The sequence below is a fragment of the Callionymus lyra genome, chromosome 17 (assembly GCF_982586985.1).
Source record: "Callionymus lyra chromosome 17, fCalLyr1.hap1.1, whole genome shotgun sequence".
Lineage (NCBI taxonomy): Eukaryota > Metazoa > Chordata > Actinopteri > Syngnathiformes > Callionymidae > Callionymus > Callionymus lyra.
In genome coordinates, this window is record NC_141834.1 from 4,438,282 (window position 1) to 4,459,377 (window position 21,096).

General features: G+C 39.9%; 4 protein-coding genes across 4 annotated transcripts; 3 read left to right on the forward strand and 1 right to left on the reverse strand.

The window, feature by feature from the left end:
* Window positions 1-868: 868 nt before the first annotated feature.
* mrps12 (mitochondrial ribosomal protein S12) lies at window positions 869-4,056 on the reverse strand. Its single transcript, XM_087812708.1, has 3 exons — window positions 3,904-4,056; window positions 3,601-3,650; window positions 869-1,357 (listed from the first exon to the last, which is right to left on the reverse strand). Exons 2-3 carry the CDS (start codon window positions 3,644-3,646, stop codon window positions 972-974), a joined length of 432 nt encoding a protein of 143 aa, XP_087668834.1. The 5' UTR covers window positions 3,647-3,650; window positions 3,904-4,056; the 3' UTR covers window positions 869-971.
* A 3,086-nt stretch (window positions 4,057-7,142) lies between these two features.
* LOC148062157 (ectonucleotide pyrophosphatase/phosphodiesterase family member 7) lies at window positions 7,143-10,484 on the forward strand. Its single transcript, XM_087812760.1, has 5 exons — window positions 7,143-7,779; window positions 7,854-7,999; window positions 9,185-9,808; window positions 9,862-10,078; window positions 10,258-10,484. The coding sequence occupies exons 1-5, from the start codon at window positions 7,548-7,550 to the stop codon at window positions 10,329-10,331; spliced, it is 1,293 nt and encodes a 430-aa protein (XP_087668886.1). The 5' UTR covers window positions 7,143-7,547; the 3' UTR covers window positions 10,332-10,484.
* Window positions 10,485-12,829: 2,345 nt separating this feature from the next.
* On the forward strand, window positions 12,830-14,937 carry LOC148062158 (IgGFc-binding protein-like). The gene is made up of 3 exons (XM_087812325.1): window positions 12,830-12,878; window positions 13,176-14,306; window positions 14,537-14,937. The coding sequence occupies exons 1-3, from the start codon at window positions 12,830-12,832 to the stop codon at window positions 14,935-14,937; spliced, it is 1,581 nt and encodes a 526-aa protein (XP_087668451.1).
* A 1,620-nt stretch (window positions 14,938-16,557) lies between these two features.
* On the forward strand, window positions 16,558-19,013 carry LOC148062159 (uncharacterized). Its single transcript, XM_087779070.1, has 3 exons — window positions 16,558-16,582; window positions 16,694-17,827; window positions 18,610-19,013. The coding sequence occupies exons 1-3, from the start codon at window positions 16,558-16,560 to the stop codon at window positions 19,011-19,013; spliced, it is 1,563 nt and encodes a 520-aa protein (XP_087635196.1).
* Window positions 19,014-21,096: the final 2,083 nt, after the last annotated feature.

Here is a 21,096-nt window from a genome sequence, read left to right on the forward strand (position 1 = left end):
ATGAATAACTTTGCCACTGCATATGTATTAATTGTCAATTTATTAACACATTTACAAGTATTCATACTGAAAACATCCCATTTCAATGTACGTTTCTTTACTGCGTGTTTTATTCAGACTTTTGATCTTTTTTCTTTCATTATTATTACACTTTTGTTAATGAACACTTAAAATAATTATCTTGAGGTAAATATATATTTAATTTTGCGGCCAGTTATAATTCTTGTAATAGTAGTAGTTACCAGTTTTGGGAGTAACATGTTTCTTAACATTATTTATTATTAATCACAAGAGTGACTATGTATCTTTTTGTAGTAATGAGTACTATAACTTATTTCTTTTATTTCTATATTTCACTATTTAATCCAATTGGCTAACTTGGCTGATCATTGCAATGTCATGCGAAAAGTTGTCTTTAGACAGATTTTTTTTTTTCTGCACGCTTAATTAATTTTAAGCGGATTATTTAATGTATTGCTCTTACCTTTTTCTGAATTCCTTCTGAATCACAGCATATAACCTTACACTGGCCCATACACTTTTTTGCCTTAATCCCTCACTTACAAAAAAATAGTTTTCCTAGTAACTAACTTACTATTTTTAAGTTACTCAACCAACACTGGTACAACTCTTAACAGATACAATACTTTGAATAAAAGTAGCAGCAATGGGACAAAGGGCTAATGGGTCAAGGGTCATAGGTCAGGCGAATTCCATGTTCATAAGTGACGTCAGATGAGTAAACGGTTGCTAAACAAAACCCTGCAGCTCAAGATTCTCCATCTCTTGCTTTAGCGGCGTCACGGAGGATTAAAAAAGGGACGAACATTACACAAATTTTATGTAAAACCACACTTGTGAAAATAAGTTGCAGGTGTCAAAATCTTTAATAGGTTTACACTGGTCACATGTTTCAATAACGTTTCACACTGGGCTACATGTTTACAAGTCCTCTGATGAAAACAGCAGCGTCACTGCTGCTTCTTTTTTACCACGTGTGCACAGTCGTACTTCCCTCGCACCACAGTGAGCTTGATCCCGGGCAGGTCCTTAGTCCGGCCTCCCTCGACAAGAACCACGTTATGCTCCTGCAGGTTGTGGCCCTCCCCAGGGATAAAAGCAATTGCCTCCTTCCCATTGGACAGTCGCACGCGAGCGCACTTCCTGTTAGCCGAGTTTGGCTTCTTGGGCTTCCTAATCATGGTTTTCAGGACGATGGCCTTCATCTGCGGCCTGCCAAACGTGGCCCCCAAAGTCTTTGGTGGGTATTTGGGTTTGCCCATGCGGTGCATCTGGTTGATGGTGGCCATTGTTCTGGAGAAGATGGGTCCGGTCCAGGTGTGGATGTGCTGGGAGGCTGAAGAGAAAAAACAACAATGTCTGTGGTGGTTAAGACACACAAGTAGGGATTTCTACATCTACACATGTCAAGAGTTACAGGGATATCAAATCACAAAGGTTTGGAAAAATAAATGAAGATTTACACGTTTTTTTCTTTTCTGCCCTACCAATGACTAGGGCTGGGTATCGTACTTCGGTTCTTTGGAGGCACCGATCGCAAAACTATACTTGATAGTATCGAGACATGCTTTGTCTTTCTGTGCCAAGTTCCCATACCCAGAAGCAAATAAAATGATCAGAATCAGAAACTTTTATTGCCAGTGTTGCAAAGAAAAACCTAGGCTTTACTGTGTTGTCAGTACATAACAAAAGAATGAAATAAGATAACTTTAAAAATAAGCAATAAAAAAACAGAACCAAGCAACAATCAAGTATTGTTGTGTAAATTTATTTTATGGATTCATTGTGCCAGCTACTTAACAGCCAACTTGATGTGGATCTTCTCCTCAAAGTGGCCTCTGATCCTGATGTGAGGGGATAGTGCTAGCCAGTGTCAATCCAGTGTGATACTATCAAACTTAGCAACCAGGTATCTCTTTGTTCTAACATCCACTGCCTCAAATACATTTGCCACTGTTAGTGACACTATCAGCCAGGAGCAGGCTTGTCAGTGTCCCGAAAAAAAATAACGACAGGTTCATTTTTCTAAAGAAAAACTGCACAGTTAAAAGCAGTGAATATGACATTTTCCCACACTGGTTTGAATGTATTTTTTGACCCAAAATATTCTGTAAGCTTGGAGTGAAAATATAATGGAAATTAGCTAAAATAAATATAAGAGATTTGTATTATGTGGGATGTAATTTTTTCTCTTGGTATTTCTTTTCTTATCGAAAAAAATATCATCAAGAACCAATATCGAATTGAGGTCATCGGTACAGGCAAAGTAATACTATGGGGACTCACCGAGTAATACTATAAGTAAGTAAGTAAGTAATATTTATTTATATAGCGCTAGTGACTGTATGGGTAATATCATGGGGTCTTACAAAATCATACTTGCAGAGTAATACTACAGAGACACGTGGGGTAATACTACAGTGACTCGCTGAGTAATCCTACAGTGACTTGCAGAGTAATCCTACAGTGACTCGCGGAGTAATCCTACAGTGACTCGCGGAGTAATCCTACAGTGACTCGCGGAGTAACCCTACAGTGACTTGCGGAGTAATCCTACAGTGACTCGGGGAGTAATACTACAGTGACTCCCAGAGTAATACTACAGTGACTCCCAGAGTAATCCTTCTGTGACTTGCGGAGTAATCCTACAGTGACTCGCGGAGTAATACTACAGTGACTCGTGGAGTAATACTACAGTGACTCGCACAGTAATACTACAGTGACTCGCGGAGTAATCCTACAGTGACTTGCGGAGTAATCCTACAGTGACTCGGGGAGTAATCCTACAGTGACTCGGGGAGTAATCCTACAGTGACTAGGGGTGTAATCCTACAGTGACTCGGGGAGTAATACTACAGTGACTGGCAGAGTAATCCTTCAGTGACTTGCGGAGTAATACTACAGTGACTCGCACAGTAATACTACAGTGACTCGCGGAGTAATACTACAGTGACTCGCAGAGCAATACTACAGTGACTCACATAGCAATACTACAGTGACTCACAGAGCAATACTACAGTGACTCACAGAGCAATACTACAGTGACTCACAGAGCAATACTACAGAGACTCACGGAGTAATACTACAATGACTCGCGGAGTAATGCTACAGTGACTTGCGGAGTAATATTACTATGGCTCGCAGAGTAATACTACAGTGACCGCTGAGTACTTACTATGGAGCCTTGCGGAGTAATACTAATATACAAAACATTTTACCAGTTTGAGGTCAGTAAGCAAAACTAGTATTAACACGTAAGGCCTGTAAGTAAAAACTGTTGGATTTTGAGAAAACAATATTATTTTAAGTGTACCTTATGGTCAGAAAAAAACGGTTAATAAAGTACATCTGTAATATTCATCTCTTTTGTTGGCTTTAATTATGAACCTATTTGATGTGGGACTATAAAAAAAATGCATCGAAAACTACTGGTATTTTGAAGACCTTTGGGATTGGATTGTTTGACAGCAGCCCCTAGTGGTTATATTGTGCAACTGCGTAACTCTGTTACACGAAGGTCACAACTCTAGAAGAAATAGTAAGAAACACATCTGCACACGAGAGCTTCATCCATAGTACCTGATACCAGCGACGTCAGCACCGGCCTCAGCGTCCACAGAGACATGTTTCTGAAACATAATGACGAGCACATGAAGTCAAGCAGGTTTTTTTTTTTATCATTTATACAACAATCTGCATCAACACATTCACATCAGTTCAAGCAACAACATCAAGACAAGCTGATGCCACAGTTTATGAAGAATGGAATTATACGAACATAACAATGAATTCATAGTTTGAACTTCACATTTCAAGTCTGACTGACTGGCTAACAGCTAAGCTAAAAGGACAACAGAGGTTATTTTGCAAACTTCTGCGTACCTGCTCACAACTCTGGCTCCAGCGCCTCAGTGTAGCCAACTAAAATATTTCTCGGTGAATTGTAAACAAATGTTGATCTATTTAGAAAAAAAACAACATTCTAACGATGAGTGAAGCATAAGCTGCATGGACAGAAGAACTACTTCTTCTTCTTCTTCTATTGCGTTTGCAAAACAACATGATGGTTCATTACCGCCACCAACTGGTATTGACAGAGTGATCTCCATTTTCTTTTTTTTTACCTTAACCCTTTTTAATCCAGCCCTGGGGGTTTCATGGATTTATTTATTTTTAATCTCAAGATATTTGTATATCGTTTGAGCCAGAAATAGTTTGGAGCCAGAAAAACATAATCAGGATTAAAGTAACACGAGATAGTTTTGAGATCAGGTGGAGTTGGTGGGTTTTGGCGACACTAGTGGACTAAAGCGGTAGTGTTCTTTTCTGACGGGAAACCACATTTCCCACAAGGGTTAGCGCGCAGTGTACTAAAAGCCTTGCGTGCGTGAAAGACGATAAGAGATGATATGATGAATATGTTTGTGGATGACCAATATTATATGACGATGTTGAAAATAAGAAAAGATAAGCTAACGTTTAGAGCCTTAACAATAAGAAATAAATCTTTATCTTTGATAATTTCACAATAAACACGTGTCCAAATCACAGACATATGTGGAGAATTACACATACACTAGCTACTAAAATCAAGATTAGACTGTCAATAAAAAGGAAGATAAATTCCAATATGTTTTTATTTGTTCAGGCTTTTCCTTGATTTTCTGGAACTCCTGTTGTGTTATCAGTTTTATCTTGATCTTTAAAATATATACTTTATTGAATATTGTTTTGATTGTTTAAGCGCTTTGTGACCCTGGTCTGGAAAAGCACTATACAAATAAAAATTACTTACTTACTTACTTCACAATAAAAGTTAATACATAATTTGATTATTAAACATCATTTTTTTTGTAACATAACATGTCTGTCTTTTGTTTTATGAGGAATGGACTGTCTACTTTGGTTTGTTCGGCTAGTAAATAAATACATTTGGGCAATAGGACAAACTTTTATTTATACACCCTTTTTTCACCACATTTTTCAAAGTCAGTTTGTTTCGGGGTTTGTTGTTATTTTTATTTAACTAATTGATGACCAAGTGATTTATTGAGTGACCAGAAGCTTAAGAAGATCAAGCCAGAAGAATTATTGTACCATGAACAAGAATAACTTGAAGTACTGCCTCTGTCACACAGGATACCCGCAGGATCAAGCTGTGAAACTAACATTTTCCATAAAACCTGTAGCCATGGCCTGTTAACTGTTCGTCAATAAAGTTAATCGATTCCCCGTTTTCAGAATGTCATGGACTGCAAAGTTGCTGTGCTTTAAGGATCCTAAATAGGTTTCTCAAGCTCAAAATAATAAAATTCCTAAACTGGAAATAATCTCTTCATGACTCTACTAAGTTAAAATAAATACTGATAAGACGCTACCGGTCCATAAAATTGACCTTGCATATATGAGGCAAGTGGTACTTTCACATGATTATCTTACGAATTACACAAGATAATAATAAAATACATTCAGTGTGACGTGTACTACTGAGTTGAAACGTGATTTCAAGGTTGCTTTTCTTGTTGCTTCTTTTGCAAACTTGTCAGCAGTTTAATTTCCCTTTAACTCGGAAATAGCTGGTTTTCGTAAGAATTATATGCCTAGGCCTGACATTTGAATCCTAAAGAATGTTTGTTTTATTTCTATCAAGATGTATTTTCTAATATCTGAATTAAAATTCCTTTATCTTAAAAGTGAAGAGATATAATCTGAGCATATCAAATATTTTCCAACTGGACCGCCATATATTTTCCTGTGTAAATCGTCATTTATAATTTTATAATATAGAAGTTGTGGAACTACAAATTAAATCGCAAATCTATTGTCTAAGCATTTTTAAAAACGCCTTTTGTCTACGGATACAGGAAATTGATCGAGGCGACACAAATGCTGCAGCAGGCGCTGTTTTCCCTGATGAACATCAACAAACACGATACAAATACCATTATTTTTGGTTAAATTGTGTTCAAATTTAAAAAGTGACACTGTCACTAAATCTTTAGAGGTAAATCTGGGACTCTGATGGCAATAGGATTTGAACTTCAGAAAGCAGTCTGCCGGTGTTCTGGAGATTTTCGATGGTGACAGAGAGAAAGATAACAGAGCACTTCATCTTCCTGGTAATCTTGGAGTCTGTTATCTTGGTGAGATTATACTAATATTCTGCTGATCGAGTTAAAGTCCTGACAGCAGCCTTGAACCTTGAAGCGTCCAATTGGTTTCACTTAAATAAACATGTTACATCAACGATGTCCAGCTTGATTTTGTAGACAAATCTCTGCAGGTCAGGTTGAGCTCAGAACAGTTTCCCTGCGGCTACAGGTTCCTCTTTACCAAACAATTCACCTCTTCTCGAGAATTTGAAGGAAACATACACATGGATGAAACCATGATGACCAGATTTTTGTCTTTACTGACCAAAGTTGGTTTCTCTCGGATTAGGAATCTGATTTAAAGCTGTAAACTTAGAAAAGAAGAGACATCAGATTTGATTTAGAGTCACAACGGTTTACTCAGATATTAGGAGAGTTACAAATACAGAACCTTCGCGTATGAATGGGTCACAGTTATTACATGTGTGGAGCTTGTCTGTGAAGGTCGCTGCCTGCTTTCTGCTGCAGCAAATCTGAGACTAGAGTGATTGAACCGTGTGAGAAAAAATGGTTAAATTTAAATCCAACCAAAGACAGGAGGAGAGCTCTGACAGTGAGTCAAAATGGGAATTATTGAACAAAACGGGAAAAATCAACAAAGTAATTGTGACTGGACTCAAAATCCGGGCTCCAAGTTATGTGAGAGCTGCAGCCGCATCCACCAAGCCAAGTATGTTTCCTCTTACCTAGAAACCTGATGAGAACCTGACCAAGAAAAACGCAAAAACAAGAGCAAAGGTTAACATTTAGTTTCCTGTGGTTCAACAAATTTGATAATACTCAACACACTAATTTAGAATTTTCCAATTAGTTTCTTAAAATGTGTGTTCATAAACTCCGATCATGTGACTCACAGTGGCTCCAAGTGACACCCAGATCAGAGCTCAGCAGATCACTATCAGAGTTTACTTATTAATCCTGTTGCTCTGATTAGTCAGACTCACTCTGGAGCTGACCGACGCACACTCAAGTTGACGGACCCACACCGAAAGTGACGGAGTTACACTGGAGCTGATGGATGTTCTTCGACGTTGACAAACTCCCACTGGACCAATTGGACACACACCCATGTTGACAGACTAACACTGGAGCTGACGGACGCTCATCGGAACTGAAGAACGCATATCGAGGTGGACAGACTAACACTTAGGGAGCGTAGAGACACACACAAAACTTGTCATGTACACTGGAGTTGACGGTCGAAAAGCCAAGTTGATACACTGGAGTTGCCAGACTTACACCTAAGTAAGCGGACTTACACTGGTGCTGAGGGACGCACACTAAAATTTAAAGACTTGGACCAGAGCTGACAATCTTCACAGAAAGGTCCTCACTCTCGCTGGTCTTACCTGTGACGTCCTGTTCTTTGCAGCAATGGAGCTGCTGTTGCTCTGCACTCTGCTGGTCTGCACGTCCGGTCTCCCCACTAGGAACGACCAGAGGAAAAAGCTGCTCCTTATCTCCTTTGATGGCTTTAGGTGGGACTACGACCAGGACGTAGACACGCCAAACTTTGACAAGTTAGTTCTGGATGGGGTCAAGGCCAAGTACATCACACCACCAATGCTGACCATGACTTCGCCGTCCCACTTCACCACCATAACAGGTATCTGGTCATCAAACTCCATTGAACCGTACACAAATTTGTGTGAAAACAGGCCTTCCTTTACTTTCTGCCAGGTCGGTGGGTGGAGGACCACGAGGTCGTCCACAACATGATGTTTGATGCCAAAACCAACCTAAAGCTTCCACACAAACTGACACTGAAGAAATCAAAGTGGTGGGATAACGGCCCTCTGCCGCTCTGGATCACAGCCCAGAACCAGGTGAGGATGTCGATGGGTTTAGACAGAAACCTGAGCACAGATCTTTGTATAATGATCCTGAACATAGTAGACCTTACGTATTTTTCAGACCAGAAGGTATACTGGATTATTTCAAAAGGGTATATATTTATATAGAGTGTGCAGTGGTTGAGCCAATTAACCACGGTCTGTCTTCATAGACTATGTTGACCATGGAATAGTTTGTGTCGTTTAACATCGTTATTAGAGAGTATATAGTTGAGAAGTGAAAGGTTTTTTAAGTGCAGAAAGAAAGTGTGGGAGTGAATTAGCCTCCTCTTAAGCAAAAAAAATAATTCTATTTTGAGTACTACTATCTGTTGCAGACTCCACGGTGAGGAAAATTAATTAACGTAATTAGCTGTCCTAAAAGTCGCTAGTTTGTTTGAAGTTCTGACATAGGCGGATATTTGCACAGACAACTAAATGATGACATTTTTAATTTGCAAATGGACAAAGCTGTCCTCTCCCGCAGTTTATCAAAAATAAAGAGGCGATGCCGCAGTTATGACATTGTAAATAAAATGTCAAGATGTAGTAATTAAACTTAAAGCCCTTGACTTTCAAAGCAGATTATTTATAGATATAGTTTTATTCTTTTGATACAGCATTGGTTTAGTAATGTGCTTTCATATCACTATAAAATCAACAAATCTTAGAGTTCAGTTTGATGAGGAAGATTTATTTAGACATCGGCTCTCAAGCTATCTTGTCAATTGTGTTTTTGGAGTTTTCCATTATTTTCGTAAATAACATATTCTTTTTTCTCCTTGGCAATTGGAAGGAAAAGGACAGCTGTACTCTCAGGCAACTGTCTGCGGCTGTACTGGCCAACTCCCTGAAAAGTCGCTAAATTTGGTCAACAACACTTGAATACTACGTCACATATAACATAGTAGCTGGGAGATTAGCCGCAAAAGTAGACTGGAGGAGAATTGTAGGCGCTGAGTTGTAACAGCGCCTTCAGAGTCATATAATGGCACTGTGCATATTTTTGACCGCAATGTACTACAAAAAAAACGTTTAAAGTCAATGAGAGTGTTCATTCATAAGGCACACCGGATTATAAGGGTGGCATTCTTTAAAAAATGACAGATTTTAAGTGCGCCTTAAAGTCCGAAATACATGGTAAATAAATCTAGTAACTACAGTGTCTCTTTGAACCAGGGTCTGAAGACCGCATCCTTCCATTTCCCGGGCGGAGCCGTCAACTACAGCGGGCAGGCAGTCAACCGGGCAGTGGCGGAGTCGTATGGTCAGCCGGATGACAACGAGACCGAGTGGAAGCAGAACGTGGATACGGTGATGGGCTGGTTTTCACAGGAGGACTTCGACCTGGTGACCCTCTACTATGGTGAGCCCGACAGCGTGGGCCACAGCAGTGGCCCTGACACCGACAAAAGGAAGATGATCATCCAGCAGATCGACCGTCTGATTGGCTACTTGCGGGAATCCATCACCCGCCACAGCCTGACGGACAACCTCAACGTGATCATTACATCGGATCATGGCATGACCACCGTCAAGAAGCGCCCTCTGGTGGAGGAGATCATCCTCAACAAGTACCTAGACCTCCTGAAGTTTGCCAGCTTTGAGATCCTGGATTACGGAGGGTTTGGCATCCTGACACCACGCCCAGGGATGGAGCAGCAGGTGTACGAGTCTCTCTCTCGTGCTCCAAATCTGACAGTGTACAGGAAGCATGAACTCCCAGAGAGCTTCCACCTTGCCAAGAGCCAGCGGCTGCCACCCATTGTTGTTGTGGCGGACTTGGGTTTCAACCTGAACTCAGTAAGTATTTCATCTGTCTGGTCAAGCATCATTCTGACTCTCGTCATCCACAGAGGTTCATCGTTTACGTCAACAAGGGCGACCACGGCTACCACAGCGGTGAGATGGACATGAAGACCATCTTCAGAGCCTTCGGACCCGACTTCAGGCAGAACTTTATTTCGGAGCCATTCGACAGCATCCACATTTACCCTCTCATGTGTAGACTGCTTAACATCCAGGCGGCGCCAAACAACGGGTCACTGGCGGTGACCGAGAATCTGCTTCGAGGTAGGTGACTTGTGGTGGCTCGTCAAACCAGAGGACTCATACAGAGTCAGTCAAAGATCCTGGACATGGTTAGCTGCCAGCATGTCATCAGGAGTTAGTGCAACAGTTGCTGGAGTTGACCGCTCTCTCCAGCAGGTGGTGCTATTGTAAGCAGTAATGACTTGAAATTTGTGTTGCAGGAGGATCTCAGACACATGGAGTGTCACTCTTGCTCCTGCTGTCAATGCTGCTGTACACAGTCGCCTCATTGTAACTTGACCAGAACCAGGAACCTGAGATCGAAACAACTGACTAACTGAACAGATGACCATCAATCATGATGAAAAAAATGTTTAAGAAAATTAAATACAAATGTTTGTACAAATGCATTGTAATTTCTGAACAACATTAAATTCCTAAGATCGCAGGTATGTTGACTCTTCACTCCACACAGTGGTCACAGTTTATGTTGAGCCTTGGTGGCCAGTAAGTCTGCAGCTTTACCTCCTTCTTCTCTTTGCGGTCGTCCTTCTTCTTCTTCTTGATCTCTGGGATGAGGTCATTTTCATATAGGAGTTAATAGTACAACGACAAAACTGAAAATTAAAAAATCGTGTGACTCTTAAAAATCCTTTAAACAACATCAAACTAATTATTTTGCATTAAAACACTATATCCACATAAATGCATGAGACTGGAAGAAACACATTTCAAATTTTGCTGCACTGATTGTCATACACTTTTTTGTTTTAATAAACTAAATAATAAAACACACTATAGATTAACAGTTTTCACTACAATTGATAAAGTAACACATACAACTTATAAGACACTATTAATAACCTATGGTGAGTTCAGGTGCATGTAGAGCCACTATGAAGAGTCTGTGGGGAGTTCAGGGGCATGTATTGACAGCATTAAGAACCTGTGGTGAGATCAACTACATCATATGTATAGACAGGCAGTATCTACAGTATCCAGTACAAATTATTCCTAGTGTCACAAGCTCTTCATACTGTCTATACATTTACCTGAACTCAACACAGACCTTATCTAAGATTAGAAGCTGTAACCTGAAATGTTATCCATACATAATTGCCCATAATAAGAAACAAATAGATTTTTTTTAAAAAAGAGAGAGAGGTCCTGAGAGGTCCTGGGACGTGTGGGTTACTGTGGAGCTCAGGAAGCCTGAGGAGCAAAATACAAACATCCACATGCGGGCCTGCTACGCTCTTTGAATACAAATTTATCTGTGTCTCTCCTACAAGAGTGTTCTTTCCTGGTGGCAGCAGCAGACTGGTCCACAGTTAATACAGGTAGCACATGTAGCTGTCAGTTATCAAAGTATCCAGGCTCACCCGTACATATATACACCAGCGACGCAAACACTATGACAGCCGCGTAAGGAATAAACCCATTCTCACGACACAGATTAAGCACTCAATCTCCCAACCACATTCACAAATTAATATTCCAGACAACCTATAACCTGAGTCACGTTTTGTACTCAACAAGAGTATTTGTGTTCTTTCCCTCAATTCTATAACTGAGTAGAATAACTACAAAAGTCCATCAGCATCTATCATTCACCTAAACATGCTTGTTTTACATAAACACTTTCAAGATTTATCACACTGACGGCAAAAGAAAAGAAGGACGTCGCTATCCAGCTGCTGGATGGCCACAGAGATATGTGCCAGTGTATATTTGTGTTATTTTTGTGGGTCTGTTCAAAGTAACACTCAACTTTCTCTGTTTCAAAATAATAATTGCATATATCCACATTTAAATCTCCATTCTGACTGACCAACATTGAGTGAAGCCCCGCCCCTAAGAAGTGATTTAAATATGAAAATTCAGGATTCAGGTTTCCTTAAACAGATTTTACAGTCAAAGAGACTCCAACTCAGACACCAACGACACACGTAACCATGAACGCACCGATTGTTGCCTCCAGTTTCTGGTTTTCTCTGTGGGACCAGACATGGTCTACATAAAACATGGAATCTAAATGGAAAAAGTGCTCTATAAATATTACTTACTTATTTGCTTACTTAACTGGAGCAAAAAGCACAAAGAAACATACTTATTACTAATTTAACTATTAACAGGAGTAAATTGAACTTCACTCATTTTCTACTCGACCTTATGTCAACTAAGGGTTGGGATTATTTCTTTTTTATTATATATTAAATATTAATTTATAACTTATTATTAAAATTTGAAGAAAAAAGAATCTCTTGATGCAATCTCCACATCTTCAAGCTTAATGCTTGCTGGCGTTGTTGAATGTTGAAAACATCCTACATAACAGCACTGTAACAACACTCCGCTTGTGATGCAAAAGTGGAACTTTGACTGACAAATGGCAAACCTTTTACTGATTTAGAAAAGAGAAGAAGAATCAGAGAGACAAGAAGCAGCAGACAGGTGAGATCCGGACTTACTTCTTGTTGACAATGTGCTTAGTCAACATAGGTTCGATAGTCTTGATCTACATTCATTCAACATGACTATGACTGTTGACTGTGTAAAAACAAAGACTATATATTGGTAGGTGGAGGCAGGTATGATGTGAGGGACAGACAGGTATCATGATTGTTTTTGTGTATTTCTTTTTTTTTAAACTTTTATTTGGAATATTTGACCTCTTTTGGAGATCGGTTCAAACCTGTACCGTGTTCTTTCCAACACAAAGTACTCGCAGGTTTTAGATGCTTCCTTAACCTTACGCTGTATTTGTGACACGCAGGTCTGCCACTGAGCATCATGGTTCACGTGGAGCTGCTGTTTCTGCTGGTGGCTGTGGTGGTTTCAGGTAAGAACTCAGAGTTCTGCTCTAGCCATTGCTGGATCAGACTTTTGTCAACACATTTCTGATTTTATTGTGTTACAAATAATAATTTCATTGGCCATTTAAGCATGACTGCCCTAATTATTGTGTAGAACATTTAACTTCCTTAAAAGACTGGGAACGTAATAAATGAGTAATATTTAATGTTAGTGTGTTTTTATTATCATTTTGAGAATCACTGTGGATCCAGACAATGCTCACTATCTGTAAGAACAAACCTCAGTTCTGTTCTTGTCAACTGAACTAATTTATCTCTCCCAGATTCAACAAGAAGCACAGGGCAAGACTTCCTGATTGTTTTCCCAGAAAATATCGCCTACTATTACATCGAGGACCCTGTTCTTTTCACGTACGTGACTGCTTTGCATGATGACACCAAAGTCACAGTCACACACCCCTACCAAAGTGACCAGGAGAAGACCCTGCAGTCTGGAGAGACTCAAAGATTTAATCTCGATAAGAGACTAGAGCTCCGGGAAACAATAGTCTCTGACAATGTGGTGCACGTTTCTAGCACGAAAGACATTGTCGTCCAAGCCATCAGCGGCAAGGCCCACAGCGCTCAAAGTGTTTTGGTACTTCCAACGGAGCGATTGGGAAAACGCTATGTAGTTCCACTGCTGAGTATATTCACTGGCACCAAACACCCGCTTGACAGCACCATCACAACCGAGAGAAACCCTTACCGCATCATTGTCGTTAACACTGACGAGGAAAACAATGTCACGCTTGAAGGTACTGGGCAGTTTTCTGTCCTCGCACCACACCAGAGCCTTCAGGTCCCTCTTGACCCAGAGAAAGAATTGCGGGCTGTGATAGCAGAGAAGCCTGTAGCGGTTCTGTTTATCAACACGTGTGCCATTAAGCTAGAGTGCACCTGTGGCCTGCTCTACACTGTCTTGCCGCCCGAAACAACCGACCAACAGATCTTCCTAGTACCTCCAAATTTGGCTTCAGGTGCAGAGAATGACTCCCTCCTTATTGTGACTGATGGAGAAACCACCAATATTGAAGCATACAACCCTGATTCACCTGTCATAGATGTCACTGGTGGCGCCATCTTCTACCGTCCCGGCATGCTTCTTCCTCTCATCCCTGAGAGCGAGTTTGCATCCTGCTATGTCATCCATGCTTATTCGGCGCCAAACAACTTTGCCGTTATTGTTGTACGCAACAGTCAGACTGACGGGATCCGACTCCAAAATGATATTCTTGAGAGTCCTGACTGGCAGCCCATCAATGGAACGGAGTACGTTTCCGCGAAGATTTCCTTGCAGGACACAAAGACTGTCCTTTGGCACGTCTCCTCCTCAATGGGAGTCTACCATCTGGCTGATATACTGGACACAACTCTTTTTGGAAATCAGGCTCCCGATCTGAGTAGAACTCCAGGTGAGATGATTGTTGGAAGCAGGTTTTGTCAATCTTTTGCTGTCTCGATCTTTCGAGCAGTTGTACATACATTGTAGTTCGTTATGGTCAGATGATATAATTTCATGCCAGCTCCACAGGTGAGTTGTTAAAAACCCACCACACTGACAGCCAGACAAGTTCTGGTGGACTCTTTTCAAAGTGCATTAAGGGAAACATCATGTTCTGATGTTTCCTATTCTGCTTTTCAGATTACCGCGGGTGTGCTGTGACTCCAGAGGTTTTGGAAATTGGTTCGGAGCCTGACGGCTGGAGAGAGTCTGTTGCTCACTGCAGAGAGAAAGAAATGGAGCTGGTCAGCCTCACTGATGCAGAGTTTAAGCAACACCTCCAGCAAAGAATCACTAAGGAGAAGGAAGATGGGCTGGAGCAGTTGTGGATCGGGATGAGACTCAGCTTGAGCAGCAGTATATGGTACTGGCTCAACAAGAAGCCACTCACTGAAATGGACTGGATGGACGGAGAACCAGACACTGAAGAAGGTCATTGTGTTATCATGAACGTGGAGAAAGATTTTGGCTGGAAGACAGGACATTGTTGCATGGAAGCCAACCCAGTCTGCTACAAAGATCCGGTCCTGCTGCCCATTTAGCCTCTCCGCAGCAACATCACTTTTTCCTCTGATCTGAGTAATTAAGGGATTCTATTAAGGATGTTTGAACTTTACATCATCATAACCAACTTATATTATGTTATTGAGTCTCTCTGACAGTCATGTGTGTCTTGAGACTCAGCTTTGATGTAACTGATGAACTGTTGTACTTGTATTGAAGCATAGCAAGTCATTTATAATGTTGCTGTTATTTATTATCTCTCTCTCACACACCCACACACACACACATACACACACACCTACACACACACACAATTGAACCAATAAATGTAATCCCTCGTTGGTATAAGCAATGAAAGGCAACCATTTTTAAGAATAAACAACAAGACAATTAGCTATAGAAACAAAATAAACAACTGCAATAACAAGAGAAACACAGCAAAAGCAAAAAAAAATCCAAACACCAGAAATAACCATATAAAAACAGCAAAAAGATAAACACAGAAACAACATGAACTACAGCTAGAAAAATAGCAACAAAAGTAAATAAAACAGCAGACAAACAACAGCAAAAACTTGACTATAATGGTAACTAGATCATCAAAGGCTATTGCTATGATAAAAACAAGACAAAAAACTGCAACAACATAAACAACAACAGATACAACAAAAGTAAAACAGCAATAAAAACAAAGAACTAAACAAGAGCAATAACAAGATAAAAAGGCAACAAGGCAAAAACAGAAACAACTTAAATTACTGCAGCTTGATCAACAAATACATAGCTATGAAAAAAAAAAAATCAAAAACAAAAAAACACCAAATAGTCGGTGACACTAAAAGACACTTTGACTGACAAATTTGAATTTACATATTTAAAGGAGAGTAAATGAGGACACAGGCAACTTAATGGTGAGACACAACACCACATCAACAATTGATCTACAGCGCTTACGCAAACATTGCTTCTCCTTTTTATTAGGTAATCACAGAAACTCACAGCAGGTAAGATTCTCCAATAAAAATTTCTAGTACTGTTTGTTTTAGCACTGATCAGCAACTTTATAAAAGATTCTAAAGAGACAACCATCACGCTAAACACCCAGACATAATTTCTGTCTTACTCTTATCCGAGCATGGCTACATTACAATACGGATGTCAAAACTCTGCAAGACGAATGCACACCTGAAGTCTTCCTCTACAGTAAAAAGAATACTGTTACATGCTCAAATATGTTGAGGAGGTTTTCTGTTACTTCTTCTATTATTCCTCCCAGAAACAGGAAAATTAAAGATTGGTGCCTATTTTCCAAGTAGCATAGTTCTAGTTTTCATCAATGTTATACAAAAATATAATACTGTATACTAAAAATATTGCTTGTATCATTTCAACGTTATTCCTTCTTGTTGCGTTACGGTTACATATTGAATGTGAATATTTATTTTTATGTTCAAGGATAATATATATATATATATAATATTTCACATCTGTGTTGAATCTTTCAAAAAAAAAAAAATACTGAACAAAAATGATGAAATGAAATAAAAAACTACAAGGCTACAACACAAGGGTTCTCCAGTCAATCAAACTGTCAAACTGCAGGTTCGGGACAACATCTGATCATCATGATACTAGACCTGGAATTTTTGTTGCTGGTAATGCTGTGGACCATTTCCAAGTCAAGTAAGCACACTTATTTACTTATTTGACAGAATCTTTTTGTTTACACAAAAACTTTTTTTTTTACAATGTCTTGTTGAATATTTTTCTTGATTCGTTGTTTCTCTCAATCAGGTCCTGAGACCAGCACAGGATTGGAGTTCCTTGTCGTCTTCCCAGAAGATATTGCCTACTACTATCCAGCTGTACCTCACTTTATGCTGTTCTTCACTTCCCTGCATGACGACACCGACGTTTCCCTGACAAAGGAAGGTAATCACGAAAGAACGTGGACGATGCAAAGTGGAGGAGTTGCACAATATCAGATTTATTCCCACATGGAGATTGGGAAGAGGGAGTTCTCCAACAAAGTCATCCAGATTTATAGTAATAAGCTAATTGCAGTGGAGGCATTTAGCACTAAGCAGAACCAGACGCAGAGTGCCCTGGTCCTTTCCACCAACCAGCTGGGAACAATCTACACCATTCCGTCCTTTCAAAGTCTAATAGATGATGAATTTCCGCTGCTCCTCTCTGACTCCCTCAAGAGTGAGAGAAGTCCTTTCCGCGTCATAGTTGTTAACACTGGGCAGCAAAACGAAGTCATACTTGAAGGACTCTGGAAAAGTCACACTCTGAATGCACACCAGACCCTTCAGATCTATCTGAATGCCATCGATATTCTGGTGGCAGTGAAAGCTCAACACCCGGTAGCTGTTCTGGTGGGTCACATCTGTGCCCCACTGCAATCCTGCAAGTGTGGGATGCTCTACACTGCCCTCCCACCAGATACCAACCAACTTCAGACCTTCTTCATACCCCCTGAGCTGACTCGGACACATGACATTAAGTCTACTGTCCTTCTTTCCAACAATCAATCAAGTACAATCCAGACCTACGACCCCAACTCACCTGTCTTCAAGGTCACTGGAAATGCTCTCTTCTATCATCGCAACTTCCTTCTCCCTCTTATCCCTGAAAGCAATTTTGCATCCTGTTATGCCATAAATGGTTACCCAGGTATAAAAAACTTTGCAGTCATTGTAGTTCACAAAGATCAGATTGATGGAGTGCGGCTAGGAAATGATACTCTAAAAGACCCAGCGTGGCAACCAATAAGTGGGACTGATAACTTCTCTGTTAAGATTTCTCTGGAGCAGGGAAAGAACATCCTTTGGCACATGTCTTCAAAAATGGGAGTCTATCACATGGGAGGGACTAACAATCCGCAGTTTGGTAAACCAGCACCAAAACTTAGTAGATTCCCAGGTAAGATTAATATGCATTCTGCTATCTACTCTTCTATACACTAAGACTGTGTCATTGTAGGTTTACCATGTCCACTATGTAGCCAGCCTCTCCTATAGTGAATTCACACCATACATGACGACACCTGAGTGATCGCTGTTTGTGACAAAAGAAAAAAACTGTAGATAAAATAATGCATGTTTGATTCACATTATTATAACTGCTATTACGACTGCTGTATGTGATTCTAAATTGTGTGATATAAAGTGACCATAGTTCCTTCCTGTCTGAGGTAAATGTATTAATCTTTAAATGTCCAGGGCTTTAGGTTTGTTTACCATGTACCTTTTCTTTGCATCACAGACCACTGTACTTACTATAATTTAACCTTTTTTTTCCCATACAACTGCTAGTCATAGGTAACATACATACTGTAGCTCAAATGGTAGACCAAGTCTTACAATGATTGCAGCCTTCACTGATAGGACTGCCGCTCGGTGGGTCTTATGTTAGTCTAGAGTAAATAAATTAGTTAAAGTGTATCCGTATCCAATGTGAAAGAAAAAAAAAAGAGAATTGAATTTTCTCTCTCACCTTAAAAGCTGGAATCTGGTTTTACAATTTCAATAGCTGCGATTTCCTCCAGTTCAATTATTTATTTTGTGAAGTTTCTACATTCAGAAACGACGAGCTAAACATATTTAGTCATTGAGAAATTCTCTTCTCACCTGCAGAATGATTCTTTCATCATTGATCCTTAAATGACAGAACCCTAAATAAAAATTTCTGGTTATGCTTTTCAGATTTCCGCGGGTGTGTTGTGATTCCGGAGGTTTTGGAAATTGGTTCGGTGGCTGACGGCTGGAGAGAATCTGTTGCTCAATGCAGAGGAAAAAACCTGGAGCTGGTCAGTTTCCCCAATAAAAAGTTGAAGCAACATCTCCACCAAAAAATTGCTGAGGTAAAGGACAGTGGCCTGGAGCGGGTGTGGATCGGGATGAGACTCAGCTTGAGCAGCAGTAAATGGTATTGGCTCAACAAGAAACCACTCACTGAGATGGACTGGATGGAAGGAGAACCTGGCCTAACATACGAGCATCACTGCGTTGCCATGAACGTGGAGGGAGGTTTTGGCTGGTTCACTGAACATTGCTGCATGGAAATGAAGCCAGTCTGCTATAGAGGCCCGCGTCTGCTTCCCCTGTAGACTGTCAGGGAGTGTGAATCCTCAATCATCTGTTCTCTTTTATTCTTCATGGTAACATTTCCTTCTGTACTCTTATGTCTCTCTGATATGGTTTCAAGTCTTTCGATGTTTAGAGATTGTTATCCTTAAGTCTCATCCTGCTGTCATGTCTTTGATCAGTTTGACCGCAGATACTTATAACCATTAAATGTATTTGTTTTGTAAAACAGGCCAGTGCAGACACACTTTACTGATCCTCTCAGGTGAGAAAAGAAAAAAGCAGGAGCATGTATTAAACCAGAACGCCGCACTGAATAATGAACTCAAGCCTTTTATTAGATGTTAACTTCTAAGAGTTCTTGAGAAAACTAATTTCAATCTACATACAAACAATATACAGACATCTCCATCTAAGAGCGCTGCATGGGAAGCTTTGAAAGCTTTTTTTGGAGGTCACATTATACAACATGCATCTTTTCAAAAGAAACAAAGTGCAATTAGCTTGGTGGACTTGGAAAAACAAATAAAGACAGAGGAATAAAATTGCATAACAAATATCTCAACTAAGTTCATCTGAAATATTCAGTTAAGTTTAGTTTATTTTTAGAAGGACAGTGTGCAGTTCCATTAAAAAGATGGCTGCACCAGATTTAGCCATCTGTAGTCCTCAACAAAGATGCAGACGGTTTACATAATACATCACATATGAATTCTACTCTATCCTCACCCAGAAAGCCAATACTTGAAGAGGGCGGGAAAGCAGGGAGAATGCTGGCTCGATATATAAAACAGATGGATTCAATGAGTATGATACCTGCAGTGAACAGTGAGGGGGGGCAATTACTACCAACAAAAAAAGTTGAGTTCAAAATCTTCTATTACCAATTATATAAATCTGAGCTTCTTGCAAATTGTAATGAAATAACATAATTTCTCAATAGCCTTAATATGCCCACCTTGAGAAAATCACATTGTGACTTACTAGATGTTGAAGTTATCAAAAGCTTTCCATCTGGTAAAGCCCCTGGCCTTGATGGATTTACACCAGAATTGTATAAATGCTATGCATAGGTCCTGAAGCTTTACCATTAACCTGTTGTTGCCCTAGGTCCTAGTCACAGGGTAACGTGACTTGGCCGAGTTATGGAATCAGATAACTTGGAATAAGTAACCCAAAATTAACAAACTTGCAAAGGTGAACATGGAACCCTTACTAACTCAATTTGAAGGTGATATTCCAGTGTTCTAAAAGTGAGTTGCATACCCAATTGAATGATTCTTCAAGTCCTTCTGATTAGAATCCATAATAGAAACTTTCAATTTACAATATACATTTCTCTGGAATGGTATCGACCAAGACTAAATCGAAGAAAATTACAAAGACATGTGAATCCAGGCAGACAGGGTTTACCAAATCTAGGATTGTTTTACTACAAGTTTGACCTCAAACATCTAGTCACCTCCAACCCCTTAATTACAACAATCCTACCAAAGGAGTTGACATGGAAAATGGTTTCATAACATTTCACCTTCGAACCATATTTAAACTCTTACTCATGCATCTGGATGAACCCTAAACTGTAAGTAGATTTTTTTAACTTTCTTTTAAATAGTGTAGTTAAATATAATAGGCAGAAAAGAAAATAAACAAGTTAGTGGACATGTATGAAGGGGAAACGCTTAAATCATTCAGATCCTTAGTACAACAATTTAACCTCCCACAGTAGCAGAATACGACATCTTCTCTGCTAGACCTTTGGTTCCACATCAACAATAGCGCTTCTGTCAAATCTTCTCTCCATGGTTCTGAAAGTATTCAGCTCTGGTCCTAAGGCTTTGAAATACTACTCCATTCTGCTGAAGAACTTGGTGCAAAAAAGACTCGTTGGCCTGGAAGAAAGAGTCGGATCTTAAAATGTCTGAGGCGGAGTGGAACAGTATTTTAAAGAACCTTAAATAAGTATCAATAGAGCTTAAAACAAGGCTGTTGCAATTTAAAATGATCATGATTTACTGGTCACCGTCAAGGCTATACAGAGTGGGTCTAAGAGACAGTCCCAACTGTTGGAGATTTGGAAATATCCCTGGCACAGTGGTACATATG